At 43.1% G+C, this 11,580-nt stretch overlaps 1 protein-coding gene and 1 pseudogene across 1 annotated transcript in view; one reads left to right on the top strand and one right to left on the bottom strand.

Annotated features, from left to right (window-relative positions):
- The first annotated feature begins 878 nt into the window (after positions 1–878).
- The window catches only part of LOC126235849 (uncharacterized), a 272,927-nt gene continuing 262,225 nt past the window's right edge, over positions 879–11,580 (top strand). Inside the window, exon 1 of the mRNA XM_049944715.1 lies at positions 879–1,035. Coding sequence (XP_049800672.1) covers positions 966–1,035 — 70 coding nt within the window. The 5' untranslated portion in view covers positions 879–965. The remainder of the gene's footprint in view (positions 1,036–11,580) is intronic.
- On the bottom strand, positions 3,117–3,234 carry LOC126238369 (5S ribosomal RNA; annotated as a pseudogene).

Raw genomic sequence — 11,580 nt, 5'->3', positions numbered from 1 at the left:
GCATTTCGCATTTGCAATGGCTTATCTCGCGTTTACATTAACCTGTGATCTTAACGAAATTAATCACTTAAATGCGTTACCTAGACAAATGTATTCCTGAAATTTCAATACTCTACATTAATTTTTTTTTTTTTTTTTTTTGATGATGCGATTTTTTTCCTCCAGTATGCGAAAGCTTGTGCTCTTGACTCCATTCCCGCCTGATGTGAGTAAGTAATGAATCTGATCGTCTTTCCCACGTTTCCAATTGGATCTGCGAGTGCTTCGGCAATTTTCGGCCAAGCGTGTTTCCTTTGTCCGGCATATTATGCTGTGGATCTCTTGGACCCCACTAACACCTATGATATCTGTGTTCTTCTATTAGCAACATTACTTTCCCTTCTGACCATTCCATGACCCACGCAATTCATGTTCAACAACAAAAGTAGCTCGCGTGCTAAACAGCAGACGAATGCTCCCTGCGTTGCGAACGCTGAAGCGGAGAGCACACGGACTTCCTTTGATGGTTCGCTGAAAGGACGGCAATCAGAGAATATGAGCGAACATCTGCGAATACAAAGCGAACACGAACGAAAACTGCTTGCTCGCTATCGTATACCGTTTACTCCAGAGAGAATGATCGTTCGCTCTACAAGCGCTGTTGTTTTCGCAAACTAAGCTTGATTTATCGATCTGAATACCCATTCGTTTCGAACACTATTCGTACTCGTCATTCTTAGCTTTACTGGCACAGTAAAGTCTGTTGTTAAAAGCTGGTAAGTGCTAGGCGAAACGCGCGAGAAGTTATCGGGTATCTTCTCGCGTCTTTTAGTCTCGCCTTGGCACCAAGCGTCAGGTTGGCAGCCCTGCTGTGTCGCAGCGCTGTTCGCTACCCCGACCGCTGCCGGTGTCGGAGGGGCACTAGCTTGTGGGAGCTATTCGCGTACACACTTGTTAGACAGAGGGGACGCTCGTAAAGTTTCGACATGGCTCATAGCAACGCTGTTCTCCGCTTGTCTGCTGTGCTGTTGTTAGTCACCGCCATCGTACGCCCAGGTGAGTGAGGCCTTGCAAAGCGCTTTCTTCAGCTATCAGTTTCAGTTCAACAGCCGGCTATAATTGATTGCAAGCCAAACAATGGCGCTACGGAACCGTGTTGTGCCAAAAAAGGGAGTGCATAAAAAAACACGTTTTCGTTCTCATCAGTCTACATAGCTTGCTGTCTCGTGTATTTTTACGACGTAATAAAGCAGCAAAAGTGTAGAATTATTTAATTTGTGTAGAATGTGTAAACAGGAAAAATCAAAGCATGTGAAAATTCAGTAGCAAAGTTAAAATATCAGTCTAGTTATCGTAATTTACATTTTCTAACGCTCCGTAAGTCATTTCATACGAGTGATGGGATAGAGTTTTTAACAAGGCAATGAACAATGCCTCCCCTTGTTCTTGTAAGATCTTTTATCCTTATTTCATTAAATTACAAATACTGTGGCCGTAACGAAGTAGGTGGACAGTCTGCTTATTCAGAGGCACTAGAACGGAATTAACCCAACCGCTTTGATTTACGTTTGCCCATGTTTCTCACAACTATTTCAAGAAAATGTGATCATTACCTTCATAAAAACAACGGACGCATCTTTATTCGCCTTTACTAGAACTTCGTTATTATTCTCTCACTGAGTGCTTCCTCCTAGAGGGTACTCAAAAACTGAAAAAATCGTACTGCCATTGCGTTTTTGAGTACCAGTTGTGGCTCCAGCACATTTTTCAACTTTACGTCTTCCTCCACAACGTTATGTCACTGCCGTGATCAGTGGCCCTGAAATCTGTTCACGAATTCTTTTATATTTGCTTCGAGCATGATGGAAGCCAAGCGCATGGCTAAATGAGAAAGAAAATCTTGAGTTAGGCACTGAGGAACTTCCGCGAAATCGTGCCAGGCGAATGTACTTGCGTTATATTTGTTACGGCTACGCTGTTGAGTTTACTTGCTATAATGCGCCTTTACTCGTGTAAAACGTGTTACGATGGTTGACGATAGAAAAGTGTATCATTCTTTGGTCTGTCAGTATGGACGTTGACGCGATACTGAACGGAAGTCAGATGTATTTCGACATGAAGCGAGTTGTCGCAGTAGTGAGACACTGGACTCATTTTTGGGAAGACGGCGGTTTGAATCCATCGCTTTAGATTTCCAGTGATTCCCCTTAATCGCTTAATGTACACTTTGAAAGGGCATCGCCGATTTCCTTCCCCAATCGTGGTTTGCACTCCGCCACAAATGAGCTTGTTGACGGGATGTTAAACTATAATCTTCCGTCCGTACTTCCTTCCTGATGAGCATTGTAACGATCACCACTGCACGAGTACTGAGTCACACACACACACACACACACTAAGACTTAAGAGGTTTTATTTCGTATGTATAACAACTATTCGAACCACATCGCTGAGAATTTTAGTACGTCGCACTGTATAGCGGAATTCCTGTCTCTTCTAACACTCCATCTTTCACTCTCATGATAGCATTAGTTCGGGGTGGTGTGAATGCCACATCGTGATGGGACTATCGACTGACTGACTCACTTGCATTTCCGTTCAGTCGAATCAAACTAGTCTCTGTGGCCAAGCCACCTATATGAATGTTTTTCACTCGCTTTGAGTGGGTTCAGTAAATATGAGACGACGGACTGCCACAAATCTCTGAGGGTGATATCAGTTACATGAAATGTTGACAGTCAGTCTCCGGATTTCACTGACGTCATTTGCAACCTTTGTCAGACTCAAGGATAGCTTTTCGGCTATACACCAGAGTTGCTAATTTTTTCAGAGACAAATAACGTTTCTTATTTCAAGGAGCAGTGAATAAAAAGTATATTTTGGAAAATTTTCAAAATATACTTACTTAAATACGAATTTTTCGTACTTCCATCATTCACTCCGTCTTCAGGCCACAAGTGGCCCATCAGGACCATCCGACCGCCGTGTCATCCTCAGATAAGGATGCGGATAGGAGGGGCGTGTGGTGAGCACACCGCTCTACCGGTCGTTACGATCGTTTTCTTTGACCGGAGCCGCTACGATTCGGTCGAGTAGCTCCTCAATTGGCATCATCAGGCTGAGTGCACCACGAAAAATGGCAACAGCGCATGGCGGCCCGGATGGTCACCCATCCAAGTGCCGGCCACGCCCGACAGTGCTTAACTTCGGTGATCTGACGGGAACCGGTGTATCCACTGCAGCAAGGCCGTTGCCACTTCTATTATTAAATATTGATTTTTGGTTGATTTTGAAAGGTTGGTAAGTCGCGCTACATTATACATTATTGTTTAAATAAATTAACAGTTAATTATTATTTAAATATATTGAAGGCCTGTCTCTCTTTTCCTGTTGGCTCGCATCCATTACCGATAATTCTGTTTCGTAAATGCTGATGTGACGTGAACAGAAAGCACATAAGGTACAATTTTTTTCAATTTTTTGTTGACTTAATCACTTGTCGGAAGTATTTTTTCACGAGAAATATTTATCATCATTTTATTTTATTTGAGTTCTTTAATTGTTATGGTTTTAGAATATGAATCATCCTTGCATATCCAGCGTATCGCATTGAATTTATCTCGAGGACCACTGTTTATCCAGTCATGATTTCCTCCGTTCCCACACCACTGAGTGTTTCGGTATTTTGATCCAGACACAAAACTCACTTTTAGGTAAACGCGTATTTATAGAAATGGAGGAAAAACTGAATTACAAGGTTCTCAGTGGCACTCAATAAAAAGAAATACCGGAACGACAATAACAGCGACGACAGACGATGACAGCGTGCAGTTAATAACTGATTTTACACTGCCGAAACGATCTTCCGTACAGAATGCGCCGGGGATCAGGCGACACGTTTCCGCTTCCGTCTGTCCAGAGATGTGAACAGGCTTAACCGTGAAATGAAAGTACCAATGTGCCAATTTGAATAGCACTTGTTGATGTCCTTGAAACACTATATGTGCTACTTTTCTAAATGGTAAAATGTATACAGCTTCGTGTTCACAGCTGAGATTTGTAGACGGTAACTTAATTTTCTGCACAATACATTTACCTTCCTCACGAATAAATGGCTGAATAGGTGTGTAAGGATTGGGTTCAAATGATTTTTAATCATTGGATATCATCAAGGGGTATTTTTATGTTCAACATTGTATCCCCAGCGATACATCAGCTTCATTAGTTACACGTTAGTTGCATTTGGAACAACATAATTCGCAGCACTGTAGTAGTCAGTTTTAAATGATGACACGAAGAATTAGTCTATTCTATACATAAGTAAATGAACGTTATAATCGTTATTTCCAGTTTGGTGTATACCCCTAGTGATGTCTTCACGTACCCCTGGGAGTAGTGCTACCCTCCGATCGTGTGTGTACCTCGGGTTGTATATCACTGCTTTAGTTCAACTAATGCAGTGCTTCCCAGCCTCTCTTATAGCCCATTTCCCCTGAGCACAATCAGACATTAGCTACTCCCCCCCCCTCCCCATGCCATCTGTTGCCCCCCTCCCCCCTCCCCTTGCCACATATTGCCCTCCCCTCCCCCACCTTATCACCAAATTCAGCACCTAACTAAACTGTAGAATGAAAGACTTTTCTTGGAACACTTATTGTTTTAAATGATGAAAGATGAATGATATTTAGTTTGTTTGTGTGTGTATGTATGTGTGTGTGTGTGTGTGTGTGTGTGTGTGTGTTTTCAATGACTGACGTAGAAATTCGTGGGGCGTCATATGTGCTGCCTACAACTCCTTCTCACAAAAGAAAGCAAACTCTCCACAGTGAGGATACGCACTTGTTACAAAACATATTTCCTCCGCATTATTCCTTCTCATTGCGGTAGTTGCTTGATCTGCACACTGCAACCCCATTTAAAACCAGACAAGTTCAGATGTGTGCACTATACTTACTGTTCGTAAAACACTTCATGCTTACTCCTTACTTCTGAACTGGCAGAAATTGGTCGGCTTCAGACTGTTAATGCTTTATGTCTAACCATTCTAACAATAATAATGATCATAACAATAGAACTGTGTACAGAACTACTGTCAATTAATTCATTTATCGTTTCGAAGCGACTAATGATGTAATTTCTGGACTACTGCAGGTTCTATCTACAACTTTTTTCCAAAAAAATTACTTTTTCGACAAATATGGATGCATCGATATAACATACATTAAAAATCATAGGACTTCTATTTTAAGTATTTTTTGTATCAGTAACGGTATTCATTCAGAAACATTAAACCCATTTTATTCAAGGGGGATTTTCAACCCCTTCAAGGCCGTATGGGCACATATAAAAAATTATGTGTCTCTTATTTTGCTCTACAATATAACATATTCAACGCCAATAAAAATGAAGTGAATCCCTTGGGTAGGTTTATTTTTTAGTATCCTATGACTACAATAACAATAATCACAACTGGAGTCAATCACTCTATAAAAGCGATTGCTTACAAAACACTCGTGCAACTCATCCTCCAATACTGCGGAACTGCATGGAACATATACCAGATAGGATTAACTGCGATAATGAATTTTGTTTGACCCACGGGAGAGCATCACGGATATGGAGAAAATTCTCAACAAGCATATGATTGAAGATAGATGCCAATTATTCCACTAAAGCCCTCTTAAGATGTTTCAAGAACCAGTATTAAGTGAGGAATCTAGGAATATACTACAACCCTCTACGTATCGCACCCGTAAGGACGGCGAAGACAATATTTGACTAATTACAGCGTGCACAGAAGCATTTAAACAATAGTTCTTTCTGCGGTCTATACGCGAATGTAACGGGAAAGCCGGCCGGAGTGGCCGAGCGGTTCTAGGCGCTACAGTCTGGAACCGCGCGACCGCAACGGTCGCAGGTTCGAATCCTGCCTCGGGCATGGATGTGTGTGATGTCCTTAGGTTAGTTAGGTTTAAGTAGTTCTAAATTCTTGGGGACTGATGACCTCAGCAGTTAAGTCCCATAGTGCTCAGAGCCATTTGAACCATTTTTGTAACGGGAAAACAGCATAATACGGAACATCGAAGCTATGTCTTATCGATGTCGGAGTCATTAGAGATGACGTACGAGGTCGGATTGGATTAACATGGGAAGGAAATTGGTCGTCTACCTTGATTAGGAATCCTTTTCAGTATTCTCCTTTTTTAAGGGAACCACAGAAATCCCACATCTGGGTGGCCAATTGAAGATTTGAACTTGTCGTTCTTAATTCAAGTCCACTGGTAAGAGGTTAATATTCATTGTGAGTAAAAGGATTTTCTACAATTCATTTCAACTATTAGCAAGACATGTAAATAGCCTCCGGACATACGATTCTCCAATGTATTTGCGTCTGCGGAAAAGAGGTATCTGAAAACTTGTTCTGCGTACGTTGCAACCCATACACTAACCCTTGTTTCTGAAAAATGCCACGAGAATCATACTGTGCAGAGTATACGTAATGCGTCTGCTGACTGCCTTCCTATTTGGAACCCAAACATTATGACCTACTTTTTTGAAGGGATCGTGAGCTAGTCTGAATCAGTGAAGATAAATTGTTCTCCTTTCCTATGCAATGTGTCATATATATATCTGAATTGCGTGCAGCACTGTGATGTGCTTGTGCAAGAACTGTTGCGCTTGTGTTGGTCTTGTACGTGATTATCAACATGGAAAGAAACAGCCCCTTTCGAATAGCACTATGGTAGTACATCCACATCGCCATCATTAACGTCACATGCTCCCACTTCATGAAACACAGCAAAGAGGTTTGGGATTATATCCAGAACATTAGCGTGCGATGTAGTGATATGGAACTCTACAGCACCATCTCTTTTGAAGCTGCAAGCCACTTATATTCGAAGATACTATTTACTTTGTAAATAACGATGTTGTGACACATCGGAGAGCTCCAGTATAATTTTATTCCTTTTTACTAATTTTAATTTATCGACGGAATCACATAATTATTACACTGTCTTTTGTCTCGGCAACGATTTTCAGATCTTATTACTACCATGGCATTTTCAAGAAAAGACGATGTCGGAACACCATCTTTTTGGTTTTTAAAGTTTCTTTCACCACCAGGATTCGAACATATTATCTCAGGCTGTCAAGCATCACTTTATCGTGCGTCAGACACCTAGCCGTACACGTTTAGCAATGTATTTTAAGGTCTGTCGCAACACTTCCAAAGTTTAAATATGGAAAACTGTAATTTCCATCGTATATACCAAGAAATAATTCGCATATCTGAATCCTTCGAACGATTTAATTCCCTGAGACAGCATGAGTGATTTTTAAATCAGTTTATACTATGCTCTACAGCATTGGTGTGTTTTAGTCTTGCTGGTCGGCTTTACGGACTACCTGTGAAAGCACTTTTCACTGTTGTTTCATTACTGTGGTTTAAATAACTGTGTCTACCCCGGGCGAACAAGGTGTGGCAATGATCTGGCGATTCCAAACGTCTTTCGCATGCGCTGACTTTCATTCAGAGATCGTTTTTTATTCTTATTCTGCCTCGCAGAACTTTTCTACCAAAACCAAACGCTCAAAATAACCCCACTACGCAATTTTAGCGTCACATTCCAAATCTAAAAGAGGTATTATCTTAACTTCTGCATAGCTAAAAGAAGGGCAGCAAACAAACAAACATGATTATATCCTGTACAATCTCACCAGGATCTGTTCACTTCAAATCAATGTACCTTTCCTTGTACCATCTCTTAAATTTATTCTGCTCGTCGCGACTAGAGAGTGGGAGGGATGACCGATTATATTTGTGTGAGTGAACTGTAACTGTAGTGAAAATGTCCTCGCCCATAGCCTGGTTTGAGTACCGGCAGTGCTTTACCAACCATTGTCCTGTTGGAAAAATGAACTCTTGGCTTGCCCTGACCTACGAACTAACTTAATCACATTAACATCGTCTGAAGCTCAGTGCAACTTGGCTTTTTTTCCCTTACACTTGTCATACGCAGAGGAGAGGGAAACGTTAAGTAGCAGAAAAAAATCCAGTGGCCAACTGGGGAACGAACCGCAGACCATTGTATTTGTAGTCAGTACTCCAAATTCATCTTCACGGTTTCGTGAGGGAGAGGCTAAGGATTCTTCATGTATTTCTCTTCCTGGAATTTTCTTGGTAAGTTCTCGCAAGGTACTAAGGACCACTTTCTTCAGTGTCTTAGTTCTGAGTTTGCAGAATGTCTAATGCACTCAAGTCAGTGAAACGTTCATGTGACCATTCGCACTTTGTTTGTTTGTATATGATTGTCGTTCGGGAAAAACAGAACACCTTGAGCGACTAGAGACAGGACGTTTATATTCAAAGGACGTGTATATTAGTATGTTGTGCAGAAATGATCAGCAGTTGAACTACGTCGGCCCTCGGGTTCAAGTTCAAAACCAATACTGCGGCGCAAAACCACCTATCGGTAAAATGTGCTTGCGGCTCCCGTTGTCGCTAAAAATCGAAGGTAATGGGTCAATGTGATTTGAGCAGGTGTGCAGGATGCCTCACAGACGTATGCGCAAACCATACCGTGAATCAATAAGTTTGAAAGAGGGCGCATTATTGGCATGAGAGAATGTGATGCATCCATCTGGGAAATTGCTGCTAATGTGGGACGAAGCGTTTCGGCAGTGCAACTGGTGTGTGCAGAATGGTTCACGGAAGGCCGTAGAACACGACGAGATGGGTCAGTTCGCACCACCCAAACTCCAGACTCCCCCCCCCCCCCCCCTCCGAGAAGATCAACACCTTACCCGAATGGCACTACAAGACAGATCTGCGTCCTCATCGGCTCTGGCGCAACAGTGGAACTGTGTAACAAATGGTTCACTATCAGGACAGTCCGTTGCCGTTTATTATGGCATGGGTTACGTGCGCGTCGTCCACTTCGCCGCCTACCTTTGACGAATGCGCAGACGGCAATCGTATATGGAACGTCACCACTGGGAACACGAACGAAATCAAATAGTATTTTCAGACGAATCCGGGTTCAATTTGTTTGAAAATGATGGCCGCATTTTGGTTCGCGGCAGTCAGGGGGAGCTGCATCACTGTGACTGCATTAGTACAAGACATACAGCGGGAATTCAAGGCCTCATGGTGTGCGGTACTATTGGGTACAGCCACAAATCACAGCTGGTGTGTGTCCAGGGCACTGTGACCAATGTGACGTACGCGAATGACATCCTACGATACGTAGCCATACCCTTTCTGCGCAACACCCCAAACGCCATTTTTCAGCAAGGCAATGCACGACATGTTGCTGCACGAACACATGCCTTCTTGGTGTCACAGGATGTTAGCCTTTTGCTCCGGCCCGCCAGATCACCTGACTTGTCGAAAATGTGTGGGATGTGGTGAAACGACGGGTGCAGCACTGTGACCCAATGCCAACCACCACAGACGAACTTTGGAAATAGGTGAATGCAGCATGGATGGCTAAAGGCTATACCACAGGACGCCATTCGCGCCTTGTACGCGTCGATTCCATCGCGCATGGAACAATTTATCAGGGCCCATGGCAGACCCTTTGGACGTTAGGACACATGCTGTGCTGAGGTGACTGAAATGCTAATTATTTCTGCAGAACATATTAATGTACATGTCCTGTGAATATGAACGTCCTACCTCTAGTCGTTCAAGGTGTTCTGTTTTTCTGAACATGAGTGTATATACACTGAAGAGCCAAAGAAACTGGTTCTCCTGTCTAATATCGCGTAGGGCCTCGGGAGCACGCAGAAGTGCCGCAAGAAGACGTGGCATGGGCTCGACAAATGTCTGAAGTAGTGCTGGAGGGAATTGACACCATGAATCCTGCAGGGCTATCCATAATCCGTACGAGTACGAGGGGGAGGGGATCTCTTCTTAACACCACGTTGTAAGGCATCCCAGATACGCTCAATAATGTTCATCTCTTGGGAGTTTGGTGGCCAGCGGAAGTGTCTAAGCTCAGATCAGTGTTCCTGAAGCTACTCTGTAGCAATTATGAGCGTGTGGGGTGTCGCATTGTCCTGCTGGAATTGCCCAAGTCTGTCGAAATGCACAATGGATATGAATGGATGCAGATGATCAGACAGGATGCTTACGTACGTGTCACCTGTCAGAATCGTATCTAGACGTATCAGGGTTCCCATATCACTACAACTGCACACGCCCCACATCATTACAGAGCCTCCAACGGCTTGAACGATACCTTGCTGACATGCAGGGTCTATGGATTCATGAAGTTGTCACCATACCCGTACACGTCCATCCGTTCGATACAATTTGAAACGAGACTCGTCCGACCTGGCAACATGTCACGTTGAACGATTCTCTTCTGTCGTCGTTGGTCCCGCTCTTGCAGGATCTTTTTCCGGCCGCAGCGATGTCGGAGATTTGATGTTTTAACGGATTCCAGATATTCACGGTACACTCGTGAAATGGTCGTACGGGAAGATCCCCACTTCATCGTTACCTCAGAGTTGCTGTATCCTATTGTCGTGCGCCGACTATAACATCATGTTCAAAGGTTACACGATAAATCAGTCTAATCTAAAAGCCGTAAATTCAACTAAATACCTAGGTATTACAATTACGAACAACTTAAATTGGAAGGAACACATAGAAAATGTTGTGGGGAAGGCTAACCAAAGGCTGCGTTTTATTGGCAGGACACTTAGAAAATGTAACAGACCTACTAAGGAGACTGCCTACACTATGTTCCATAAAAACACGGGAGAACTGCCGGAACAATCAGTACGCCGGGAAAGCTTTAAACATCACATGCCTACACTATGCTTGTTCGTCCTCTTTTAGAATACTGCTGCGCAGTGTGGGATCCTTTCCAAATAGGACTGGCGAAGTACGTCGAAAAACTTTAAAGAAAGGCAGCACGTTTTGTATTTTCGCGAAATATGGGAGTGAGTGTCACAGAAATGATACAGTATTTGGGCTGGAAATCATTAAAAGAAAGGCGTTTTTCGTTGCGACGGAATCTTCTCACGAAATTCCAATCACCAACTTTCTCCTCCGAATGCGAAAATATTTTGTTGGCACCGACCTACGTAGGGCGGAACGATCACCACGATAAAATAAGGGAAATCAGAGCTCGTACGGAAAGATATAGGTGGGCGCGCTATACAAGATTGGAATAATAGGGAATTGTGAAGGTGGTTCGATGAACCCTCTGCCAGGGACTTAAATGTGATTTGCAGAGTATCCATGTAGATGTAGATGTAGATGTAGATGTAGAGAGGCACTCAAATCTTGATAACCCACTATTGTAGCAGCTGTAACCGAATTAACAACTGCGCCAGACACTTGTTGTCTTATATAGGCGTTGCCGACCGGAGCGCCGTCTTTAGCCTGTTTACACATCTATGTATTTGAATACGCATGCCTATACCAGTTTTTTGGCGCATCACTGTATATAATGAAACCCCCAATTAAGGCATGGCCGGATATCTCTTCAACTTCGTACACGGGCACAATATCAGATGGTATGTAAACGATTAGTGTGGAAACTCTGTGACGGGTAGAATGTCGACCAGTAGTCCGGGCTGGTTGGG

The sequence above is a fragment of the Schistocerca nitens genome, chromosome 2, assembly GCF_023898315.1.
Source record: "Schistocerca nitens isolate TAMUIC-IGC-003100 chromosome 2, iqSchNite1.1, whole genome shotgun sequence".
Taxonomy (NCBI): Eukaryota; Metazoa; Arthropoda; class Insecta; order Orthoptera; family Acrididae; genus Schistocerca; species Schistocerca nitens.
Note: the sequence above shows the minus strand (reverse complement) of the source record. Positions and strands in the feature narration are given on the sequence as shown.